This window comes from Haemorhous mexicanus, chromosome 1, assembly GCF_027477595.1.
Source record: "Haemorhous mexicanus isolate bHaeMex1 chromosome 1, bHaeMex1.pri, whole genome shotgun sequence".
NCBI classification, from domain to species: Eukaryota; Metazoa; Chordata; class Aves; order Passeriformes; family Fringillidae; genus Haemorhous; species Haemorhous mexicanus.
This window is the reverse complement of record NC_082341.1, coordinates 4,726,382-4,751,136: the sequence shown is the minus strand read 5'-3', so window position 1 is coordinate 4,751,136 and position 24,755 is coordinate 4,726,382. Positions and strand designations below refer to the sequence as shown.

The following is a 24,755-nucleotide window of genomic DNA, read 5'->3' as shown; positions in this document are numbered from 1 at the left end:
AGCCAACAATAACAGCAGTGTCTAGACCATCTGAACACAGCTAAATTATTCCTTTGTCCCTTCTTCATTTGCTTTCTCTCCTGACTCTTGAATTGTTTTGGGTGGTCCGTGTTGACCTTCAGGCTTTCTATTTCTCCCTTTTCAAAACTTTTTTTTCATTTCCTTGAGCAGTGAAGTTGCTGTACTAAGACTGAAAGTCCAGGTTCCTCTCTCCCCCATGCAGCCTGGAGCCACGTCGCAGCACTGGAAATGTGTCCCTGAAGGGCAGAGGGATGTGTCATCTGCTGCCTTTTTGGTGTCACTCCCTGTGTGATTTTGCCAAGTAGCCAAATGCCCCAGATTCCCAGAATTCCCAGAATGACCAGGTTGGAAGAGACCTTCAAGATCATCGAGTCCAACCCAGCCCCAACACCTCAACTCAACCCTGGCACCCAGTGCCACATCCAGGCTTTGTCAAACACACCCAGGGATGGGGACTCCACCACCTCCCCGGGCAGCCATTCCAGAACTTTATCACTCTTTCTGGGAAAAACTTTTTCCTGCTATCCAACCTGTATTTCCCTTGGTGCAGCTGGAGGCTGTGTGCTCTGGATTCACACTGGTGGTGCCTGGGACTTGCAAGTCTTAACATCTTGCAGAACTGAAAACCTGATGAGAGAAGGAGGCATTTATCTTTGATAAATGATCCTGCCAAAATGGATGAGTGTATTTTAATAAAAACATAAACCCTGTCTACTGGAGCTTCACTGGTCATTGCTTCTTGGGAGTGCTCTTGGCTTTCTGCTCCTGTGTGTTCCTCTCTTCTGTGTGCCTGTGGATATTTCCCCCCACCCCCACACCACTGGGAAATTAATATCTTTTGAAACATCTATTCTTTTTGGTTGGAAGTGATCCTTGGTTGGATGGGCTGGCAGTGTGATCAAACAAGCTTTGTCACAGGAAGCTGATTTAAAAAGCACAAAATTAAGTGTGTTGGTGGAAAGTAGAGAAGAAAGAAATGAGTTTCCTTCTAAGGGAAACAGCTGAAACCTGAGGATGGAAAAAGAGACATTGGGGACAGAGGGACAGTACTAAACACAATTTATTTTTATGTTTCATTTTTGCTGTCTCTGTAATCAGCTTTTCTCTGTCCTGATCTTCCATGGTAGAAATAATCCTGTTTTCATGTTGTGTTGGAGATCAGGTGGGATTTGTTGTACAATTCATCCTGTCAGCCCACAGCACCTTAAGTGAATTTGTGCAGAATGATGCCAGAGTGGAGCTGGGCCAGGAGTTGTTCAGGAGCAGGAACCTGCTCACGTTGCCCAAAGATTTCCAGGAGTCTCCCAAGTCCACAGAGCTCCAAGGATACTTCATCAGTGTTGTGCAACTCACAGATGTTCTGTTCTGGAGCCATGGCAGAGCCTGGGGAGGTGTTTGCTGTGCAGCCTCAGTGCTGCCTTCTCACAAGGCTGAAGAATATTTGGGTCCTGCCAGGGCTGGATCAGGAGAACAGGATTTTTCCTGTCCCTTGGGCACGGGATTCCTGACAATTGGCATTTTGTCCTTGGGAGAGCCATCCATCCTTCATCCTCTCCCGACTCAAACCCAGCCAAAGAGACAAGGAGCAGCCTGAGACACCCCTTTTGCTGGAAAGGCTTGGGAGTGGCATTTGGATTTAATTATCCAGCTCACTTTCAGTGCTTGTTTGAATTTTGACTGCACTGGCTGAGCTGGCTGCGTCTTTCCATGGAACAAAGTCCTCCACCCTTCTTGGGAGTCAGCTGGGAGCCCCCAAGAGCAGTCATTAGGATGGGCAAGAGGCTCAGTCTGGAAAGGATCAGTCCCTGAGCAGAGATGTCCTGGAGAGGACTGGGAAGTGTTGGTTTTGCAAGAGATGATGCAAATTGTGCTGCTGCTCAGAAGTTGCTTCAGAGCCTGGTGTGGGGGGTTTTGTTTTTGAACAGTTGAGGCTTTGGTCATTGCCTCCCAGAAATCACAGCTCTCCTGGAGTAAAAACACACTCTTAAAAGCAGCTGGAAAATACTTAGACACATAGAAATACATTAGTTGAAGGAAATATTGTATTTCTGCTTGTGCTTAAGTAGTTTTTTACCCTCCTGCAGCAGAAAACAACCTTTCCTGCTTGGATAGGAAGAAGTTTTCTTATCTTATTTTGAAGCAGTGATGTCATGGAAGTGGATTTTGGTTTTTTGACAATCAACACTCATATTTTGTAATTAAAAATGCTCAGATACTTTTCAGAATGCTCTTTTGCACCGGTTTCTTAGTAGATAAGGGAAGGAGAATGCTGGTTTGGCAGTCAAATACAAGAAATAGCTTCTCTTTCCTCTTTTTTTCTTCAGTACCTGATTCAGGGCAGCTGGAGCTCAGTTTTACACCACTTACTCTAAGGCCTGTTCAGTTGATGTTTGGTATTTCTGGAAACCAGCTGAATTTAAGCAGTTACTGAAAGTGAGTGGATTCTCCTTGCTTTGCTGTGTTTGGAGAGATGCAAAAAGTCATTTCTGGCAAAGAATTTGAGCCTTTCTAAGAAATGTGACTTATCATGGAGTGGGTTTGCACCACCAGGAATTTTTAAACCTTTGTTTGGTGGACTCAGAAGTCTGTTACAAAAAAAAGTTTTGGCAAGATGGCTGTGTGGATAGAGGAGGAAGACAATGTGATATAAACCAGGGCACTGGTGGGTTAAGCAGAGATTCCTCTCCTGGAAGATGTTGCCAGGGAGGTTTGGAGGTGGCAGAGGGATGGGGAATTATTGGGTGGTTTGACTCTGTCTCTGCCTGCTGTTGGCCCATGACATTACAGATTGTGTTTTGTGTCAGGCAGTTCAGGAAACTTTTGTTGTCACTTGATGGAACAAAAAAAAAAAAAAAAAAAAAAAGGGGGGGTGAGGGGCACTGTAGAGATTAAAGCTTTGGTGGAAAATTCCTGGAGGGTGGCGTAAGGGGGTTTTGTTTTTGTGGGTTTGTTTTAGCTCATCCCTCCCCCTATTCCCTTCCCCCCCGGCAAAAGGAAGAAAAAAAAAAAGCTTTTTTTTCCTTTTTTTTTTTTTTTTTTTTTTTTGTTTTGGGTATTTTCCTTCTACAAAATTGGTGTGGAAAACTATGCTTGTCCCAGAGGTCCTTTAAAAAAAAACCAAAACAAAACAAACCAAAACAACAAAAGAAAAACACCCCAAACCCAGACTTTGGGGACATTCTTGATGTGTTTCTTTTTTGTTGTTGATTTTGATTTTTTGATTTTTTTTTCCCACTGAACTTGAACTGAAAATTATCTTTTTTTGAGTTTTTTCCTGTAACACTTCAGGTTGTGCTCCCTGCCACCCCTCTGGAAAAACATACCTGTGCTTTTATAAATATAATGTGGGAGGCAAAAGGGATTACATTTTCATGTATTTCTGTATGAATTTTATTATTTGATCAGTTATATTTTTAATATTGATGTACAGATATTAAAATATGTTTATATATTAAATATGTATGCACACATTGCCTACAGGAAAATGTTGGCTTTTTCCTAAGAGTTTGATGCGGGCATTGGAGCTCATTTCTCAGCTCTGAAATGTGAGACTGGATTTTAAACATTTTCCCCCAGTCTTTCCCCTTGTTTCTCTGATATACTCTGGGAGCAGAGCATGCACAAGAAGTCTTTTTCTCATGTATCTGGGGTTTTTTGTAGCTTCAGTGCTCACAGAACCCAGCAGGAGGAGCAGAAAAAGAGGAGATGGTGTTCTATCTGAGCATGAGGATGCAGGACAGACACCTCCCTGGGGAAAGATCCTCAGTATTTGGGTCCAGTCCTGTCTGATTTCATATTTTTTTCATTTGTCAGTTCATATTTTTTTCAGTTTTTGTCATTTATCACATATTTGTGGACTTGGAGTTAAATCTGCAGGCTGGCCTGGCCCAGGGGTGGTTCTGTCCCAGGAGACACTCATTTTTAGACAAGATTTGTAGCTGTATTTGTATTTTTTGCAGTGATAGCTGCATGTGCCTAACATTTGCCTTGACTGTGGCACGAGCTTGGAGTGTGCAGTGGGTTCTCACCCCCTCCTAACAGCGTGCCTGCCCTGGGTCTTCACAGGGTTCTTGCTTCTTGTGGTTGGGATTTTGCCTTTTAACACTTCACAGCTGCTTCAAGAGGCCATAACCACAGATGCTGAAGTGTTGAAAAAGAGGAGACTGGTTTCAGAGCCAGTGGTCCCTCAGAGTTCTCTTGTCACTGCAGAAATCAGAAATCTCACAAGGGCTCTCAGTGTCTTCTCTCCAGCACTGCTGAGTTTCTCTCTTTTCTCATGGACTCCTTGCCCTCACCCCTGGTTTCTCTCTGGTTTTGGTTTTGAAGGTCAGTTGTGCCTCTTGAGCACCTTCAATGAAGAGGGAGGAAAGACAAGGACACCTTCCACTAGCCCAGGTTGCTCCAAGCCCCATCCAACCTGGCCTTGCACATGTCCAGGGATGGGGCAGCCACAACTTCTCTGGGCAGCTGGGCCAGGGCCTCACCACCCTCACAGAGGAAAATGTCTTTTTAATATCTAATCTAAACCTGCTCTTTTTCATTTTAATGGCATTTTCTTGTGTCCTGTCACTGCGTGTCCTTATTGAGAGTCCTCCTGCAGCCTTCCTGCAGGCCCTTTCAGGCAGGGACAATGAGATCTCATTATCTGTCTCACCTGTGATGAAGGAACCTGTGTTTTCAAGACAGACTGGGCTGGGAGAGACTGTGGTGTGGTCTTGGAATGCCTCTCTTAACAGGAAAGCTTGGCATCGTGTCTTTTGATCCATCTGTGTTGAAAGTTTTACATTTCAGTGCTGTATTTTCACTCTGCACATCCAAGGGCATGGTTGCTTTCCACACTTCAGTTGTCTCTTCTTTTCTTGCAGATGAAGAAGAAGCTCTGAACTCTATTATGAAGGATTTGGCAGCATTGGGCAAGTGTGGGGGGCTGCTGGACAACAACAGGAATAAAAACAGTGTCCACTCCAACAAACAGGTATGGCATTGCTTCTTCAGGCCACCCCAAACTCCAGCAGAGCAGAGAGGGGGCATGGTGCTTGCCATGCTGGCAGGGCAGAGTTTAAATGTTAGAACTGAAGTTAACAAGTGCTCAGCACATCAGAAATATTATCATTTTACCAAGCTAGGAGGTTTATGACCTCTGTTTGAAGAGCTGAAAGGAAGTTACAGGCATCCCTATATCACAGAGGAGCAGAGAAGGGTAATGCCCCAAATTATTCACAACAGAGCCTGAAACTGAGTTTAAATCTGGAGTCTCACCTCAAGGCACTTCTAACTGTTGTTTAGCTCTGAAAGTAGCAGAACTTGTTTCAGGCTGTGCAGCTTTAGGACTTGGACAAGTCAATTGTTTTCTATTGACAGCATTAATGAAATACAATATTTATTATGTGCACATTTTACTTCAGATATTTGAAAGACAGACTGCCAATTCTGAGCTGTAGACACCCAGGCTCTTTGGGGAGGAATAATGTCATTCTTATATAAAGTGTTTAATTACTGCTGTTTATCTTTATGCTCCTAAACCCAAAAGTCTTGGCCCTGTTGCACATTCAGAGTTGTTTTGGTGAGCAAAAAACATTGTCCCTTGAGCAATGTCAGAAATTATTGCTGACATCGATACAATAGCTGAAGTGGATTTAATAGCATGTTTGTCTATGGAGCAAATAATATGGGAACATGAAAGTTGTGAAGAAAGAATTGAGTTGTCAAAATAGCAAGGAAAAAAGGGAGAAAAAGATTGGGACAACTTGGAAGCTGCTGGAGAAGCATGGCAGCAAATCCACGTGGAATTCCACCTCTAGTGCTATTAGAATGAGCTTGCAAGCAGCTCTGCAACTTCTTGGTGCCTAGCAAGGGAGAAAACAAATTGTCATTTGCTGTCGTCATGCATTTTTTAATGTCACTTGTGCTACAAACAAAGCAGTCTGGGTGCAGAGAGGAAAAATCCCTTCCCGAATCCCTGTGGACTCCCCGGCCACATGCAGACGAAAACACGTGCGCACGTCTGGTTTCAAAGCCTGGCCTGGCAGTAGCAGCTGGCCAAGTTGAATCACTGGGTTTGTGTTCAGCTCATGCTGAAAAAAGTCCAAGATGTTTACAGAACTGACCAGAGAAACTCAGGGCTGGCTCCCTGCAGCTGCAGGAGAAGCAGAAAGCCCAGAGCAGCCTTTGGATGGCTGCAAGGGCAGCATCTTGTGTGCAGGGATGGGTGGGGACAGTGTGGAGCCAGCTCCAGTTGCTTTCAGGGTAGCAAAGTTTTTCAGGCTCCTCTTAAAACATTTGTTTTGCATGATGGGGGAAAATCCCTGCTGTTGTTTTTGAGACCTGGGCTGTTAATGCAGCACATACACAGTTAACCAAATAATTAGTTGAAAATAAGGAAAATTGTAGTTCTCATTGATTGAATTCTTATCTGCATAAAGTTGGCATCTTGCAATCAAATTCACACCCGCAGCCCATCCACTCTGCATCTTCATTTATAAATCACCCATGGAGGTATGCTGTGCTCTGATACCAGCCTTAGAATAGCTGGCTGTCAGCTGTGTTTAATTATATTATAGGAATTTTATTAAATTTTACTATACTTTTATATTTTACTCTACTTTTTATTATATTTTCCTATATAAGAATCAAACTTTCCTTCTTATTGGAGCACTGCTGCTTGGAAAAGCACTTCCTCCTTTATGGTTTTTCTTTTCATCCATGAGTACAGCTGCATGCTCAGGGTTGCTCAGAGCTCCCTGATGGAGGAGATGTGGACAGTGAGGATCCTGCTCTCCTCACACATCCGGAGCTGAGGGGTCAGACCAGCAGGTCCCAGGAGATGGAGGGCGTTGGAGGATGTTGAATTGTTGCCTCACTAAGTTGGGCTGGCTGGAACACGTCTGGCTCGCGGCTCGGCGGGAGGTGGGGAGCGGCCACAGGAGGTGGAATTAGTGGGAAGTTGGTTCGTGTTTGTAGCTCAGTTCAATCAGCTTGTTTGGGTCACTTTTAGGGTTTTTTTCCTTGTTTTTTTAAGACAGAAATTGATGTGGGGGAGAAATTGCTTTGGAAGTGCTGGCGTCATGCTTGCTGTTCCTTTGGTACTTGGTTTTCCCTTTTTATAGTTTACCTAATCCTGTGATTATGTTGGTCAGTTGGGCTGAAGGATGCCCTGCACTGTTCCCTTCCTGGGGGGAGAATGAGGCACAGGGCCATTTTGGTGATAAAATGTCCTCTTGGTCATGTAATTATTGGTGCCTCTCATGAGGCCCTGCAGCAACATGCTCACGTTGAACTACTTGGGTTTGGGAGTTCAGTTAGTAGATTAATAAAATAATATTTCTTTTTCTGTGGAAAAATGTTTTTTCTGAGGCATGGGAATCCTTTAGTCAGTGTTCCAAATTTCCACTGAAAGACAGAGTTCACAACAAGAATGTCTTGGCTAACTAGCCAGTTCTCTGTGGCTTGCAGCAGTTTTTGGTATACAGAGAAGCACAACTGAAGTGCTATCTCATTCCTGTCTCCTGGAGGGCTTCCTCAGGGCTCTCTTGACACAAGTTGAAAATTGAATCCTGCCAGATTGTATTCCTCATAGGCCTGGGCCACACAAGAAAACAGCCAGTGGTTGTGTGCGCTCCAAAATGTTTCTTTCCCAAAATATCGATAGTTTTGTTTCAGTTCATCTTAAGAAATGAACATCCTTTGGCAAATTTCATAAAAATCTTTCTTTTCTTAGTTTTCTTCCCTCACAGATGAGTTTAGGGTGAAGGCTGAGTTTCTGGATGTGCAATGCCTCATGGCAGAACAGGCTGGAAATTAGAACAGGACAGCGTGGCTGATTTTCCTCCCTTGAATTGCCCAGGCAGCTGGCAGCAGATGTGATGGCTGAGCTGGAATTCCCTGAGTCCTGGTCAGGTGTGGCAGGCACTGCTTCGTCCTGCCTCTCTGCCTTGTGGGAATTATGGGGACAGCCATGGACACCCTTTTCCTTCCTCGTGGGAGGTAAAGCAGAGCTGTTCTTTGGGAGCAGAGGGATCCTTCTGATGTTAATCCTGGTGCAGCTTCTGCTCTGTTACTCCTTTAATCACTCTGTTATTCCTTGTGCATCCTCTGGCATGGCTGGAAGGAGCCCTTCCAGGCTATCTCTCAGACTGAACAAGGGAGCTTGTTCATAGAAATGTCTCTGAAGAGGGGAGAAGGAAACAGGAGGATGAAGATCTGGGTTTTGTTCATTAAGGAAAAAGACGAGTGGAATAAGAGGGGAATCCCCAAATAATTAGGAAATCCTGAACAAAAGGATGGAGGGAGAAAAGAGCAATTAAATTAGCATTTATTTTGGATCTATTTATGTGCACATCCATTCATTTCTATAAATAGCACTTGGCAACTGGCAGGATGAAGCTGCTTGTCAGTGGGCCCTCTGTCACAGCCAGTGACAGCCAGCAGTTCCTCTGCCACCTTAATCACCATGGCAAGTTCTCCCACGGCAATTAAATGTTTGTAGGAAACATTTCTCCATGTACATCAAATGTCAGACTGTCCTAAAAGTTGTTCTTTTAGTAAATTACTTCTGGACTGTTCTCTTTGGCAAGCTGGATGCAAGACAAGGCTTGCTTGCAGCTCCAGTAAAATGCAGTTCATTTTGTAGGGCTCTCTGTGGGTCTTTGAGCTGCCTAAAAAGGTGTTTGGCTTTATCACCTGGAGGATACGGTGTGGATGGGGGAAGGTGGGAGTCTCTAGGAGGGGATCTGCAGAGATTTCCCCACCTGGGGAGCAGAAACAAGGGGGCAAATCACTGACTGGGAAAGCCTTGGCAGGAGATGGCAGAGGCAGGGGAGTCCCAAGGACTTAAGAGGCTTTCCCATGTCTGTGTGTGAAGCTGACTTGGGTGAGAAGAGGTGCAGTGAGAAATCCAGCTGGGAAAATGCTCTTCTCTGGCAGGTGGGTGGTTTTAGATAAACATTTTGAAGCCTTTGATTTCTGCTGCTGTCTGGAACAGAAATGTCTGCAACAGGCAGCAGTGAACCTTCTAGACATCATCACTGTCCTCTGAGTTTCTCAGGTGCTTTCAGAGGGAAAAAAAGCTGCAAGGATCCAGAGGGACTGGGATATATTGTGCCTTCTGCCCCAGCAATGATCAAGGGGCAATGCCAGACAAACTGCTTTCTGTCTGCTTGCTGAATAAGGCAGCGTGCCTGGGGGTTCTGTGCAGATCATTCCCAGTGCCGGGCGTTACTCATCTCCTCCTGCGGTCGGGGCCGCGCTCCAGCCGTCTGGCGTGTAGGGAATGTCCCGCTGCTCAGGGCTGGGGCGAGCACAGGGCTGATGCAAACGAGCTGCACCTTGGGGAAGTGTAGGAGTCCCCTCAGCCTGGCCCTGTGGTGCTGATTCCTCTCAGCCAGAGGCAGGAGTTGAGGAGGAATCCCACCGCTTTGTGGCTTTGTACAAAGGGAGTGACTCGAGCGCCAGTGCCGTGGGGTTTTCTCGTTGTTTCCTAATCCAGTGAGTAGAAAATGAGAGAAGTGAAAACAACCCCTCTGATTACCCTGTGGCACGCAAAAGTGGGTGTATTTCATTGTCCCTATGTTACCCAGGGGGGAAACTGAGGCAGAATAAGTGCCCGAAATCTTGTGGGTGGATATGAGCAAGGCTGGAATGAGCAGCACCAAAGGGAATAGGAGGCCCCTTGTGATGATTTTTCCTGCCTTTCTTGACCACAGAAGGGTTAATGCTGAAGTCAGAGGCTTTGTCCCAGTTGGTTTGGGAGGCAGCTGTGGATTTGGGTGGAAGAAGTGCTCTAAAGGCCCCATCCTTGTGATGTCTCAGCATGGGCAAAGCTGTCCTCTGGTTAGGTTTGACAGGAGCAGGTCTATACGAGCCGCAGAAGTGGGGTCTGGACAGAGCGCTGTTTCTGATGGCAGCAGAGTTTAGGAGGAGGAGAGGACATGACAGGGGGAATCTTTGAATTTGTGCTAGTCTGGGGTTTTCCAGTGTGGCAGTTTTAGTTGTTTCAGCGACACAGACAGGCATGGAGGTGCAGGGCTGGCTCCCTGCCTGCCTCTGCCATTAGACAGCCTTCTCCAGAGGCTCAGCTTGGACCTGTACCCCAATTTGAGCAACCCCCTGGCTGTTCAGCTGAGAGGGTGCTCAGCATCTTCTGCTCCTCCAGAGCCATTTCCATTTTAGGACTAACTGCTTGTTTTCCTGCTCTCCGTGTGTGCTTTTATTACAAACAGCAGGCAGCTCTTCAGGGATCTCTGTATAAGATCATGATTCACCTCATTTGGAAACACTTTTTCCGTTTTTTTCCAACATTTTCCTTAATCTAAACCAGCACACAGGGCTGTTGCTCCAGCTCTGAGGGCCAAACTTGGCCCAGCTTGCTGGGGTACGTGGATCCTAGCCAGGAGGCAAAAGCAGTTGCCCCTTTTCTCCCCAAATTCCTATCTGAATTCCCTCTCTGAAGCTTGGAAGTTGTGGTCTTTTCTCTGTGAAATCCGAAGTTTTGAGGAAAGAGCCAGAAATACCTCAAGGAAAGCCTGGAAGGATGGTGATGGCTTTGTGGCCACAGCAGCGGCTTTGCTTTTTCCTTTCGGAGGAATATGGCAAGAAGGAGTAAAATACCATTTGTTTGCAGGGCTGGAGGAAATGCCAGTACAAGTATTTTGGAGAAGAAATTATTGTAGAAACGAAGGGAATGGCTGTGGTATTTCCTGTCAGGGCTGTCGCTGGTTTTGTTTGTGTCGCAGCAGGGTCCGCAGGCGCCAGCCGGGCCATGGGCTCCTCTGTGAAACACTCACAGAGAGGGAAAAGTGCTCAGTGCACACAGCCCAGGGGGCCACACACCTTCAGTCTGTGCTGCTCTCTACCCCTGTGCTGCTCCAGAGAATGTACCACAGAATGGTTGGAGCTGGGAAGGGTTTTGAAGGCCAGGCTGCTGCAGGCAGGGACATGTCGCTAGAACACGCTGCTCAATCCAGCCCGGCCTTGAACATGTCCAGGGATGGAGCATGCACAGCTTTTCTGGGCAACCTGTGCCAGTGTCTCAGCAACCCAGTGGTAGAAAATATCTTCCAACAGCCTCTTGCTGTTGAAAACTGTTTCTCTCATCCAGTCACTATAGGACCTCCGTCTTATAAAGCCCCTTTTATTTATTTAAATGTTGCAAGAAGGTCTCCATGGAGCCTTCTCCTCCCCAGGTTGAGCTTTCTCTTCACACCGTTAACCAAAACCCTTCCTGCCTTGGTGCCTCAGTTTCCCTTGCTTGCTCCATGATCTGCCTCATCTCTCACAGTGCTGGTGAAAATATGGTTTAAATGCTCTGCCAGAGCTCAGGGTTTAAGGCTGGTGCCTGTGGCTGTCCTTACCCCTCTCCTGCCCTGTATTTAACACAAGCCTTTGGATGTCTCAGCTTGTTCTCCTACACCCACTAAGGACCTCTTGATTGAAGGAGAGCAGGGCTGCCCTTGACCTCATGTGACACCTGATGGCAGGGACAGTGAATAGTTCAACCTGGGTTGTGCAAGGGGGAGTCACATTTCTCACAAAATTGCAAAAGTGAGTAAGACCCAGCAGCTTGCACCACCCACACCTCTTCCACCTCAATATTTGCAAGCTGTGTTGAGTTCCTGATGTGGAAGGTGCTGGTCTTGCATTCCCCCTGATTGTTCATTTGAGGTGTTGGGTGCAGACTCACACGAGGTTCTGCTCCAGCTCTTGGCAGTGCCCCAGGCTCCCTGTGTAATCTTAAACCAGTTGCTGCAAACCAGACTTCCATGGGTGTAAAAAATCACAGCCTGCTCCAGCATTTAGGAAGTGCTTTGCATCCCCTGAGATTTCCTAGTACTTTGGGCACTGCCCACTGTTTTTTTTTTTTCTTTAAAAAAGGGAAAAAGTATTTGTTGCTGATAGCAGTGATGAATTCAGCATGAGCTGTAGGTCAAAAACATGAGCAAGCCAAGGGAAGCCTGAAAAATTAAACTGTAATCAACTTCTCAGACTGATAAATATGAATTTATCCCTCTTCCAAATGCTTGCGAGCTAAAGGTCTTGGTTTCTTGGAGGGAGGCAAGAGGCTGGTGTGTTTTATATTAAAGAAAAATGTTATCTAATTAAGAAATGAAGTGGGTTTTCATTTCCCTGTTGCAGCCAGTGTGTTTGTAGCTCTGCTCAGAAGCAGAGCAGTGTGGGGCAGCTGGCGTCCTTCTGCTGGCGTCGGGCCACGGCACATCAGCCTTGTTGTTGATGTAGAAGAAAAGGATGCAGCAGGGTCGTGGCTCATTTTTTTTCATTTTCTTCTCTCTCTGGAGCTTTAGACAAGTGTTCTGACATTTTCCAGCCACGAGCTGTTTTTCAAAACTTGTTTGTCTGTGAAATCTGTGCTGCTCAGCACAACCAGGCAGCGTGTGCTGCATCCTAGCTCAGTGCAATGTTTGGGGCTGTGCTGAAAGTGAAACCTGTGTTTTGAAAGGTTTCCTGCAGTGAGGCCAGAGCTGTGTGAGCTCTTCCCCTTCCACGTCCTGCTCTTTGTAAGGAGAAACCTCGAAAGTTCCTTGCCCTGATTTTTTTTTTTTCTCTCTCTTTCTTTAGAGAAATGTTTTGTGGTGTTATAGTCAGTGAACCCACACTGGCCAATTTATTGCCAGCATTCAGGAGGAATAAACCAGCCAGGCCTGCTCAGAGAGGCACGTGCAAATAAAAAGTGGCATGAAAGAGCCGGTATATTTTCTTTTCCAGCACAAATAATCCAAGGTCCCAATCCCACCTGTATTTGCCTGTCTCTCCAGAATGATTTGAACCTTCAGCACTAGGTTGGTTATGATCATCTCTTCTCCTTTGGAATTTCAGACTGGTTTAGAATTAATCTGGTATTTTTACAAGTTGGGCCTGGTTCTGGAAATGAACCTGGAGACTGTCCAAGCTTTGTGGGTCTGGAGAACTGGCTCCAGCCAGCGAGGTGATGTAAGTGCCTGTGTAGCACAGGCCTGTATCACTGCTGGAGTGCCCCACTTGGTGACTGTCCCAGCACCGGCTCTTCCCAGCCCTTCCGGAAGCCCAGAAAATGCCATGAACAGAGATAACAAGGATGCATTTTGGGTGATCCAGCCTGTTTACCCTGAATCTGTTTAAGCTTTTCAACAGAATTGCCTCCAGCCTCGACTTCCTGAATTTCAGAGGGTGTTTGCAGAACTCGAGGAGCTGTCGCTTGAAAAACAAACCCGAGGGCGCCGCTCCAGCTGCTTTTCCTAGTTGGGAACAAAGCTGTTTCACTGCAGCTCTGCTTTCCCTCTGACAGGATGGAAAGTGTGCCTTCACACACTGGCAGCCCAGGCCCAGAGATAAGTGCTGTGCTCAGGAAGGGCTGTCACCCACCCAGCTGGGAGTTATCCCTGCGAGACGCCGGCGGCGCGGGACCGAGCCCTCCCTGGGGTTACACCTCGGAGGGAGGTGGCCAGCACTCCTCTCTGCATGGGAAGAGAGCTGTTTGAGGAGGCTGGTGGGCACTGTGGGGAGGAAAATGCTGGTTAAGTGGGGTGACTAGACCTGGTCTGGGGAGTAAAGAGGGGTTTGATCTGCGTTGGAGACCATCGGAAAGTCCTGGAATGATCTAAGGGATGCTAGAGGCATGCTTGGCTCAGACTTGGCTTGAGAAGCTGAAGGAATGAAAAAGCTCCTTGTGGTCTTGATTGCTGCTAAATATGCACAAACAGAGGGTGGGAGAAGTGGTTTTTACTGGTTCCTGCACAGCTGTGTGCCCAGTGTGCCTGTGATTCCACTGGCTCTTCTTTGGGCAAATTTTGTGGTTTCCCTTGAGGTGAGCAGTGGGTCAGTTCAGGGGGGGCATTGGCTGTGCATTGTGTATTGGGCCTGATACACTTTGCATTTTGTAGGTCCTAACAAAATAGCAACCAGCCCTTCAACCATCCCAGCACTGTTGGCTTCAAAATTTTAGACTGTCTCCACTTCCATTAGAGAATGCTTCCTTTTACTTCTTAATTCTTCACCCCAAATATTCCTGTGTACTAGTAAACAGCCTCTGAGCTTTGGTTCTTGGGTTTCCAACAGAAAAGTACTGGGATAAAACCATGGGAAGCACTGAAGGTGGGCAGGCATCAGACTCTTGCCATATTGGCCTCTTTGATAATAGTGCCTTACTCCCAAGAGTTCAGAACAATTTTCAGCTTGATGAATTAATTTTATTAAAACTAACAGTAGTTATAGAGGAGAGTGTCTTCTTGCTTACAGAAGAATTTTTTTTTTGACAAGCACATTCCTCAGCAATGTTGAGGGTCCCCAAAGGCTGTGAGTCCACCAGGCAGCTTGGCCTAAATAAACCAGATGCCTTGCTGAGTTAGGAGAGTCTCCCTGAGAGCTCCTGTCAGCTTTGGGTCTATGGGTCAATCCAGGATGCAGTTTGGGACCTCACCATTCTCTGCTTTTTCTTTCAGCAGCGAAGTGTCAGGATCAAGTTTGAATATGAAGGAGAGAAGAGGTAAGTACCTAGTCCAGTCCCCTGTGAACACAGGGAAAAATTACCTTTTTCACCCAACACTGTCCTGCTGACTTCAGCCAGCTGCAGCTGAGCTCACAGCAGGATTCATTCCCCTAAAATCAGATGCACTTTTATATGCAAGAGCCCTGCCTCATCATCCCATTTGCCACAAGAAGCTCCTGGGATTTGCACCAAGCAAAATGGTTCCAAGCTGGAAGTCATTAAATGCCTCTTTTACCAGGGACATTGGGTGCACACTTGGATCCTTTTCTCTTGTTAATTCTTGAGCCCTGCTGAAGCACAGTGGAGCTGGAACTCTACAGAAATGTGTCCTTTGATTAGCAGTCCATGACACTTACTTAAGATAACCAGATTTTGGGCATGGGTCCCATAAAAATAGGGCTGGGAGTTAAAGCTTGTCCGCCCTTCCCTGCTTGACATTTTCATGGAATCACCTCTGCTTGGTGACTGTGACAGGGCAGGACACAGGCTGATGGTCCAAGGTGCATGTTAAAGCCAAAGAAAATTTAAGTAGTGTTGTTTTAGGGTTAGACTGTACCTGCTGTAAGTACCTATAGAGGTGCTGTGTGTGATGGTACAGGAGAGTCATAGGATGCCAAACTGCATCATCCCCACTTCCAGCCCTCCTCCCTATTCAGAGCCTCTTGCTGAAAACAGAGATGATAAATCACTGACCATTGCCTGGTCTGGGTTTGCCTGCTGGACTTGCCTTTTTTCCACCTGTATTCACATTGGAGGGAGGAGCAGAGCTGCTGCACAAAGATTTTTGGTAGATATTCCTGTAGAGTAGTCAAGTCCCCTCTTGGGCAGAGCAGAGGAGCAGCATTTCTGTGAGTGTAAAGGCAAGGAGCAGTCCTTGTGCTTTGTGATGGAATACAAGTCCTTTCTTCTGTTCTGTCAGTCAAACCCCAAATTCCAGTATGCTTCTGCTAAACTGAGACTGTTGTTGTGTTTGTTTGTGTGTACAGGATTATCCAGTTCCCAAGACCAGTCAGATTCAAGGAAGTGGTGCAGAAGGTCACGGATGCTTTCGGGCAGACGATGGACTTGGTCTGTGTGAGCAATGAGGTACTCTTCTCCTTACTGCTGAGGGGCAGCTTTGGGGTGCCTGCTGCCAACTTCAGAATTGAGCAGTGGCTTGTTCTGAAGGCCCTGATTCTGTGTTTTACTTGGATCTGAAGAAAAATAACCTCATTTTGTGGTTCCCAGCTAGTGAGTGCACAAGAGCTGTTGTCTGAACACAGCTCAGATGGATTCTCAGCCTCCAAGCCAGGATTTTCCTTTGTCAAAATGATTCCAAGTAAGGCCTGTTACACAGGAGCATTGTCTTTTCCCCCTCCCTCCATCAGGGATGTGAAGCCTTCCCACCTGGGGGGCAGTTGCAGGAGTGTGAGGTGCAGAGCAGGAGGGACAGTGCTGCTCACACAGTTTTCTTTTACCCAGCCCTGACTTTGTCTCACCCAAACCCCCAGCACGACGTGCACGTTCTCGTGGCTGGGTCTGCAGTGAGATGTGCATCACTGAACGTTCCTCCAGCAGCCCCTGTGGCCACATGAAAGCAGCCAAGAAACCCTCCCTCTGCAAGCCTTGCATTTTAAGGCTAGGAGGTCTTTCTCCTCCATCACTCATCACATAGGCCTCTGTGTTCTTCCCACTTTTGAGCCCAGCACGGTGTGTGGAAGGAGGGTCCTGCTGAGGGCTGTTAGCAGAAGGGGGGAATCCTTGGCATCTCTTTTGGTGTGCTCAGTGTTTTCCTGTGAGGCATCTGCAGCCACTGGACTCTTGAGGTGGGTTTGGATTTGGGAAGGAGGAGAGGGCCAAATGGCAAAGAGGTGGGCTTTTAAACACACGTCCTTTTGGATCTGCCCTGGCAGCTGGCTTGTTCAAGTATTAATTGCAGATGACCTGCAGCCTTTGATTAAAGTATGAATGGAGAGAGAAGTCCTAAAGAGACCTTTCTTCTTTATTCCCACCCCCATTTATTATTTTCTCCTTTCTGTTTCAACAGAGATTTGCTCCACAAAGAAAGTTCCTATTCTTTTACAATAGGTGCCTCATGATACCAAAGTGTCCACTGGGTTTTGACTTTGAATGCAGTCAGGTTTCTAATCTTGGGCATTCTTTGACAGCCTCCTGGGAAAAGCCTGCCATTGAATTCTCCAGGAATGACTCATTTCATTCCAGGTTTCTTCCCACTGGAAGAGGATTTCTTTCCAACAACAGCAAACAGAAGCTTAAATAATGCATTTTATCCCATGTTAGAGACTGTCTTTCTGGGCATGTGCACAGCACATAGCAGGTCCATGATCAGGCCTTTGGGTACTCCTAAATTCTTAGGGCAATCTTTGTTTTCCTGCACTTAAAAGTTCCACTTTGTGAGAACCCACAGCTTTGGGAAGATGTCTGAGGAGTAGTAACTCAGGGTTGTTGTTCTGGAAACACAATAAACAGACAAGAGGGATCTTTGGGGACTACATGCACACGTGGTGACACCCCAGCATCTGGCTCCTGGTTCAGGGTTTTGGGTGTCATGACTGCAAGTTTCAGAGGGAAGGTGAGCACAGGCTCATTGCAGTTAAATATTTCACCCTGTCTTTATGCTCCAGGGGAGCTGTGCAGGAATTCTTTGCTGCCATCAGACACCTCTCTTGCAGTGGCACCTTGTAGACCAAATTTAGACTGAGGTTAGCAGGCCCCTGCAAAATCTCACTGAGTGGCAATCCCTGTCCTGGTGGAGGAGGTGTCCTGAGGCCAGGCTCAGTGAGATGAGCATGCCAGCTGGGTGGAGCAGGGCACACATGAATCACATCCTGGTGGGACCACGGAATCAGCAGGCTGGGGCTGGTGCAGATAAGAGCAGGGCCTGGCCATGGGTGTCCCCCATGGGGCATGTCTGTGTTAGTTCTAGGCTGGGCTCTTCTTTCTGAGCAGTGGGACAGCAAAGCCTGGCCTGGCCAGGGGCAGCACAGACACCAACTTGTGATATGACCTTGGGCAGAAGTTCCCTGAACCTCCATGTGCCACCACTTCTGACCTCCTGCTGTCTCCCCCACGGCTGCCCCTCAGCATCATTCTGGGAGCTTAGGGAGAGTTAAAGCCTGGGGAAATGGCAGAGGCACCATTACGGGGGGGAGGGAGGAGATAAAAGCATATTTAACAAACATTTGTTGAGAATTGTTGATGCCAGTTGGTCCTGCATTGGGCAGGAAGATGAACTAATTGACCTCTCCGATTTTTCCCCAACCCTGTTTCCTACAATTCTTTGGCTTTCTGTGGTGTCTTACGGAGTGAGGTCTGACAGTGCTGCTGTAGTTGGTGAAACCTCAGCCTTTGCCCTCACTTTTTCAACCTGCAGTGGAGAGACCATCAAGTCCCCCACTAAAACATCAGGCTCCAGGGAAGGATATTATTTAAAAGCAAGAAAAAAAATACAGTAAGCTCTGTTTGTGCAACTTCTGTGTAGGTAAACTTTGCTGTTAATCACAGCTACTCAGTCTTCAGATCAAATAAAGCCAGTTTCTGGAAATCCACCCTGGCAGTTACTTCCATGGTTCTGCATGAGTCTGTTTTGAGTTTCATGCCTAGCAGATACCTGTTCCTGATATCCATATGTGCCACAGTCTGGAAGCCAAATGGAGCAGAATTTTCTCGCCAGATGTGGGTAATGGGTAAAGCCAAGCTAAATACTGGCTCCAGTCCCTTTTACAAGAGGGCAATTTCTCCCTGATGTTTTTGGCTCCTCTGAAGGAGGCATGCAAACATGTTCATGTTGTGATGTTGGAGAGAGATGGAGTGACCTACAGAACATTCTGTTCAGAGCAGCAGCTGAGGGATTGCTCTGAACACTTGTGAGGAGCTCAGTGAAGGGATGGGTGAGCAGTGGGGCTGAGCTTAGAATTTAGAGTCAAATTCTGCTTGGTGGTGAAATTAGGGAGAGCAGCTCTCCACCATTCTCAGTTCTGTCTGGGGGTGTGTAGTGGAGAAGCCTGGTCTGCTTGAGGCAGAGCCTTTGTGAACCTCAAGAGGGTTAAACAGTGCTCCAAGGGAATCTCTCCACCTCTGCTGCTTAAGGGAGCAGGCTGAGCACTGCATTTAGGAGACATACTCAGTACCATCTTTGTCTGATATCTGTGGGGAATACAGATTGTTCACTCAAATATGAATGAAGGATGAGCGGAAATCACAGGATCACAGAATGGGTCATCTGGTGCAGCCTCCCTTCTTAAGTAGGGACAAGAAGAGAGAGGGAAGCACATGGCACAGGATTGTGTCCAGATGGTTTGGAATATCCCCAAGGAGGGAAACCCCACAGCCTCTCTGGACAATCTGTTCAGGGCTCAGTCACTGCACAGGGAAGAAGGTCTGCCTCATGTCCAGGGGGAACTTCCTGGGCATCAGTTCCAGCCTGTTCCCCCTGTCCTGTTGCTGGCCCACAGGGAGCAGGGCCTGGGCCATGCTCCGAGCCCTCCCTGCAGACAGGCACAGACAGGGATGGGGTCCCCTCTCAGCATCTCCTCTTGAGCCTGAGCAGCTCCAGCTCCTTCAGCCTCTCCTCATAAGAGAGATGCTCCAATCCCTTCATCTCCTCGCAGCCTCAGCTGGCCCAGCTGCAGGAGCTCCCTGTCTCTCTTGAGTCCAGAGCTGGGCACAGCACTCCAGATGTGCCTCACAGGGCTGGGCACCGGGGCAGGATCCCTTCCCTGACCTGCTGCAAGTGCTCTTCCCAGTGCACCCGAGGATACCACTGGCCTTCTTGGCCACAAGGCCAGGAGCACACAGTCTGAGGTGTATTTGCCTACGGGCCACCAGCCAAACCCCTGGCAACACCCTGGGATCAAAAAGGTTGTCCCAGTTGGCTTGTGAGTGTCACCGTGTGTGGCAGCTGCTCTGAGGTGGCTTTGCTGTGGCTGGTGGCAGGAGCTCTGATCACCCAGAGGGCTGAGCCACCTTTCAGGAGTTCTGGGAAGCTGTGGCTCCCAGTGAGAGCCTGCTGGGAGCTGTGGCTGCTCCGTGCCTTTGGTCAGTGGAGTTACAGTGTACTTTGGCACAGGCTGAGAATAACATGTGCTGTGTTGGATCCAGTGCCCCGGGCAACCTGCAGAGGCTGAGGCCTGTTTGCTGTGAGATTAGGCAGAATATCCTGGAATCAGGGGCAAGAAGTTGTGCTTTTAATCTTAGCCCAGGGCAGCAGAAGGCCACAGAGCTCCTCTGAAGTGCAGCTGTGTCGGGTGTTGGAGGCTTTGCAGGCTGTCTGCAGGACATGGTACACCACACAGCAGGGTTGGGAGGGTCACATTCCCCGTGGAGGTATGAGGGCAATAATCTGCCATTTCCCAGGAAAACATCAGGGCTTTTTGCTGCCTGACAGACACGGCACTGTGTAGTTCTCTGTTCTTATAAAGAGCAGAAGCTGAATTTGTTCTGCTGGGAGTGAAAGAAGTGGTTCTTGGAAGGAGAGCAATGCACAATTTTCACATCAAAAGGAAAAAGACTTTTATTTGTGGGATGTTCCCTGGTTTCACCTGATGGCCAGGCACTAGGGAGCTGTGTCAGTGTGCAGGAGCACAGGTTACAGCAGTGGGGAAGGGCACAAAGCAACTGCCAGAGTAAATCCTTGGGTGCAACTCACTGGTGTCTTGGAGCACCACTGCCTGACCATCAACCCAGCAAGAACTGGAGGGTTCTTCTGCGTGTGGGGTTCTTCTGGGGCTGGGTAGCAGCAGGTCCTGCCTGCAGAATCAGATCAGCCCTAGAGTAGCAGGCAGCAAGCCCAAGGTTTCATCCCAGCTCTCTGCTGTTCCCACACTGGATTGCTGGTGTGACCTTTAAGCTTTCTCCTTGCAGATGTTGTTTGTTGTGACTTTTTTTGCATCTGTTCCTCAGCAAATGAGGTCTTGGAAGAAATTATTAGAGCAGGAGGGCACGGGGGCCCCATATTCCATCACCTCTTTGGGTTCCTCCCTCATCCCCCGATTCCCAGGCTGCTCCCTGCAGGAATCTGCCTCCTTCTGTTTACCCAGAAGTGTGACATTGCCATCCTCTGGTGTTTGTTTAATCCCTTCCAGCTCCTGATGCCACTGAAATCCCAGGAAGATTTGGACAAAGCCATGGAACAGTTGGAGCTGAGCCCTTCCCTGAAGAGCCTGCGGATCCTTGTGAGCGCTCCAAAGAAAGCGAACGTGAGCCCTTCACCCTCTCTGCTCCTTTGTGTGCAGCCTGAGATGCCTTGTTATTGTGCTGGGGGGTGGAGAGGAGTCTGCTGATGGTGCAGAGCAGAGGGCTGGTCATCAGGGGGGTCAGCCCTGCTCTGGCTCAGCTGCTCAGAAATCTTCCTGTGATAGCAGCCCAGAGCTCCCTCTGGCTCCTGCATCCTGTGGAGGGTTAAATACCAGACTGACCCTCCGAGCTGAGAGGACTCCTTGTGCTTTCTTTCTAGAGGTGCTGCCACCATCCCTTTTCAGCTCTCCTCTGTGTTCAGGGTGATGCCCTGGCCCTTGCTGTGCTGGGTGGCAGCGTGGGGACTGTTCCCTGCACGTGCTGCAGCCGTGCTAAAGGCTGGGAAGAGCAAACTGCAGAATCCTTCAGTCTCATGCAGGACTCTCTGGGTTTTTTCCATCTTTATTTATTTATTAGTTTTTTCCTGAGCTCAGTGATTTTGCAGTTAAGCCTGTTAGCCTGACCTTGCTTGCACAGAGTGTCTTGCCAAAGCACATGTCGTGCTGCCCCAAGCACAGGCTGTAAAGCAAAGGGATTTGTAGATGTTGCAACTTTTGTTTCTTCTTTTCATTTCCTAGAAGTACTGGAGAGATTGGGAGTCTTGAAACTCACTTATCCCCATTCTTCTGCGGGTACTCACAGCCCTTGGAGCTTCTCCACTCCATTTGAGAGGCTTGGGAAGTGCAGGGAGCAGAGTCCCAGGGGAAACTGAGCCTTGAGTTGGGGTTTCCTAAAGCCTGGGTGGAAATGGGGCAATTTGTGAGAGCACAGCAGTGCTGCAAGTCAGCTGCTGAGAGCAGAAGAGCCAGGTGGATCCATGCCTGCCCTTGAGAGCAGGTCCATCTCTTCCTGAAGCATGTGGCCATGCTCCTGGGTGTGAGAGCACACGGTTCTGAGGTCATACATCAAATTATCATAAAATCCCAGTTCACTGTAATGTGTGGTCTTAGATTCTTAGTAAAACCTGGCCACTACCAAGTTACCAGCTGGATATGCTTTTCTTTGCTCTTCTCTTACCTGTCTTCCCTGACCTTCCCCTCTCTGTTCCTCTGCCCTGTTGCAGAGGAACCTCTGCAGTGCCTCAGTTGCCACTGGAGTCTTGGGAGCAGGGGGCAGAGGTGCTGATTTTGGGATTGCAATGTTTTCAGTCCAGTGATCAGTCTCCGTACCTATCTGGAGATAATGGAGTGCAGGAACAGTCTTTTATGTCAAATATCTGTATTTGCCATTATCTGTGGGAGCTTAATCTTATTAGACTGTTTTATTAGCAGATGTGACTTGTTTGTGAATGGTTTTTGGATCACTCTAGATTACGTGCATGTCTTCTTTCTTTCTCTCTCTTTTTTTTTTTTTAAATAGTTCTTGGGTAGTAGGGTCACAGGGAGCCAAACACAGGGTTTCACATGGTGTGTCCACAGGGCTCTGGCCAATTCTGATCTTTCCCTTTGTCTGATCACCAGCTCCTGCAGCCCAACAACAGCAAGCAGCATGAGATGAGGATCTCCAGATCCATGGGTGATATCATGGGATCCCTGTACAAAGACTCAGAGAGGACACGCAAGTATTCCACAGGTCAGTGAGCCACAACGCTCCCTGGGGAGTCCTGTGCTGCTTCAGCCTGGCCACCACCCTCTCCCTCTTGTTTTGGCACAACCCCGTGGGTGTTAGAGTCTGGATGGCCACCCTGATGTCCCCAGAGTGACTCAGTGCAGTTGCTGCTTTTGCTGAGCCTGAGGAAGAGAGGCTCTGCAGGCTGGGGGAGGCTGTGCTGAGCAGAGCCACTCTGAGCACAGAAGTGAAGAGAATGGGGGACCTGGGCTGTCATTGGGGGGTGGGAAATGCAGTGATGAAAATTTTCCAGTTGATTTGATTCCACTGAGGTTTATCAAAGTGCAGAGTGATAATCTGTAGAAAGCCAAGGCTGTTTGTCACCTTTGGTGATTCCTTTTAAGCATGTGCTATTGTTCTCTGAGTTTCTGTCCCCCTTTCTCAGGTGGCAGGAGAGTGGGCTCAGGCTCCTTAGCTCCTGAGCTGGGACCAGCTTCACCACATAAAGACCAAAGAAGTGTCTGTGTGCCACCAGTCTGTTCTTGTGGGTGAAATGACATCTGTGGTAGCTGTTTCTGGGGTTTCCTGGGGCATGTGTGCAGTGCTGACATTCCAGAGAAAGGGGAGCATCCCTTTCCTTCAGAGGTGCTGGGAGCAGGTACCTGCAAGCCCTGAAGCCATCCTGGCAAACACCTGGTCTGCTCTTGCAGCCCTGCAGGAACTGGAGTTTGTTTGTAGCCTTTTGTGGTTTTCTCTTTGGTTTTCTGGGCTTGAGTTTATGCCTTCCTTGCTTTCTAAAATACTCTGAGCTTTTTGAAATCCTGTTGGTCAGCTGTCTGTAGGAGCTTTTGTGTGAAGAACCTTGGAGGATTTTGTAGAGAGCAGGGCACCCTGTGCAGAGCTGGTAAAGCAGTATGTAGGACTGTATAGCAGGAGCAGAATTACTCCTATTCCAGCCTGCAGGCAGGAGGAAGGACTTTTTCACACAGTGACTGTTCTCTGCTGTGTCTCTGGGTGCAGTTAAAGGGTAATTTCTACAGATCTTTAACATTTTCGTGCAAGTACTTGCCAGCTGTAGAACTGACAGCCCTGAACAAAGTGGGGACCTCCTTCAGAAATACACACAGAGAAATACTTCATCCTCTAAAGATCCTCTGTACTTATATGGCAGCAAACACTTCCCAACTCTTCTCTGTGCAACAAATGAGTGGTTTTTTCCAAGGACTTGCCCCTTCTCTGTTTCATAGCCTGTGCTGATAACAAATCCTGTGGTTTGCTGCATCTGAGACAAGTTGTATAGAAAAGGTTCTTCTAGTGTCCAGCACAGCCCTTGTGCAGCCATGCCCAGCTCTCACTGATGCCAGGGGTGGGTGGTACCTGTGCAAGGGCTCTCCTTGAGCCTGGTGTTTGGATTTACCAGGCTTGTCTTTTTCTATTGATTTGTTGGTTTTTTTCTCCTAGCTGACATGGTTTTTGAGAGTTTGGCAGAGTCACTAGATGACCCAGAATGAAATGCACACATAAAGTACAGGGTGTCAGAAAATGTTCTTGAGCAAAACCTCTCTGCTGCCTTTTTTTTTTTTTTGGTACATGTTAGGCTGTTAATGAGCAAAGAGCTGTGGCACTGGGATCTGTCACTGACATGTGAGCTTGAGCATGATGGGCAGGGTTGATTCCATGTGTAGCTGTGCTAGTGGGAAGATGGGTTCTTGCAAAGTTAAGCCTTTCCTACCAACTTTTATTTCCATGCTTTGGCCTGTCCTTCCTGTTTTGGTGCTCCTGGTTCCTGACCAGCTCTGCACCACTGACTGTGAGGTGTCACTGCCTTAAGAATGCCCTGAGCCAAGGCAAAGCAGACAAAGGGTGAGATATCAGCTCTGCAAGGGTGAGAGCCTGAGGTACAAATGGATTTTGAGGGAATGCTTGAAGAGCAGAGTGGAGGGATGGACATAATGTGCTGCTTTAATCAAGGTCATGGAGGAGGAGCCCTGGGCAGCACCAGCTGTGGCATGCAGAGTGTGCTAAAGTTGGGATTTCCAGGAGCTGATGTGCCAAACTCTGAGCCCTTGGCACTTTTACATGGTCAGGTGGCAAAAGTAACCAGCCCAAGCATCAGTCATACCTGTTTCTTTTTCCCTGTAAGCCAACAGTCTTGCCAGGAGGTTTCAGCATGTTAACAGAAGGTCACTCCTCTCTGTGGGATATCTGGGGTCAGTAGGAAGCTACTGCAGCTCTGCTTAGGGGGTGCTCACAATCCAGCAGATGCATTTTTGACCTCCTGAGTCAGAACTGGGTGATCCAACAGCTGGGCAGAAACTCCAGCAAGCTGAAAGGGAGAGCAGCATCTCAAATGGAGCATAAAACTCAGCATCAGGGAACAGACAGACAGACATGATGCTGTGTTTTGTTTTCCTGCAGTGGGGATTTCACTGAACTTGGTGCATAGTCAAAAGGCATCCTAAGAGGCTGGGAATTC

At 47.8% G+C, this 24,755-nt stretch overlaps 1 protein-coding gene across 3 annotated transcripts in view; it reads left to right on the top strand.

Moving 5' to 3' along the window:
* The window catches only part of LOC132323528 (mitogen-activated protein kinase kinase kinase 3-like), a 79,934-nt gene that overhangs the window by 32,056 nt on the left and 23,123 nt on the right, over positions 1-24,755 (top strand). The window contains exons 3-7 of one of the 3 annotated variants that reach the window (XM_059838839.1): positions 4,887-4,996; positions 14,454-14,494; positions 15,484-15,583; positions 20,581-20,694; positions 22,192-22,303. In XM_059838839.1, the coding sequence (XP_059694822.1) occupies positions 4,887-4,996; positions 14,454-14,494; positions 15,484-15,583; positions 20,581-20,694; positions 22,192-22,303 (477 nt within the window). Of the gene's footprint in view, positions 1-4,886; positions 4,997-14,450; positions 14,495-15,483; positions 15,584-20,580; positions 20,695-22,191; positions 22,304-24,755 lie in introns of all 3 variants that reach the window. The other 2 variants (XM_059838848.1, XM_059838830.1) reach the window with 2 other exon arrangements.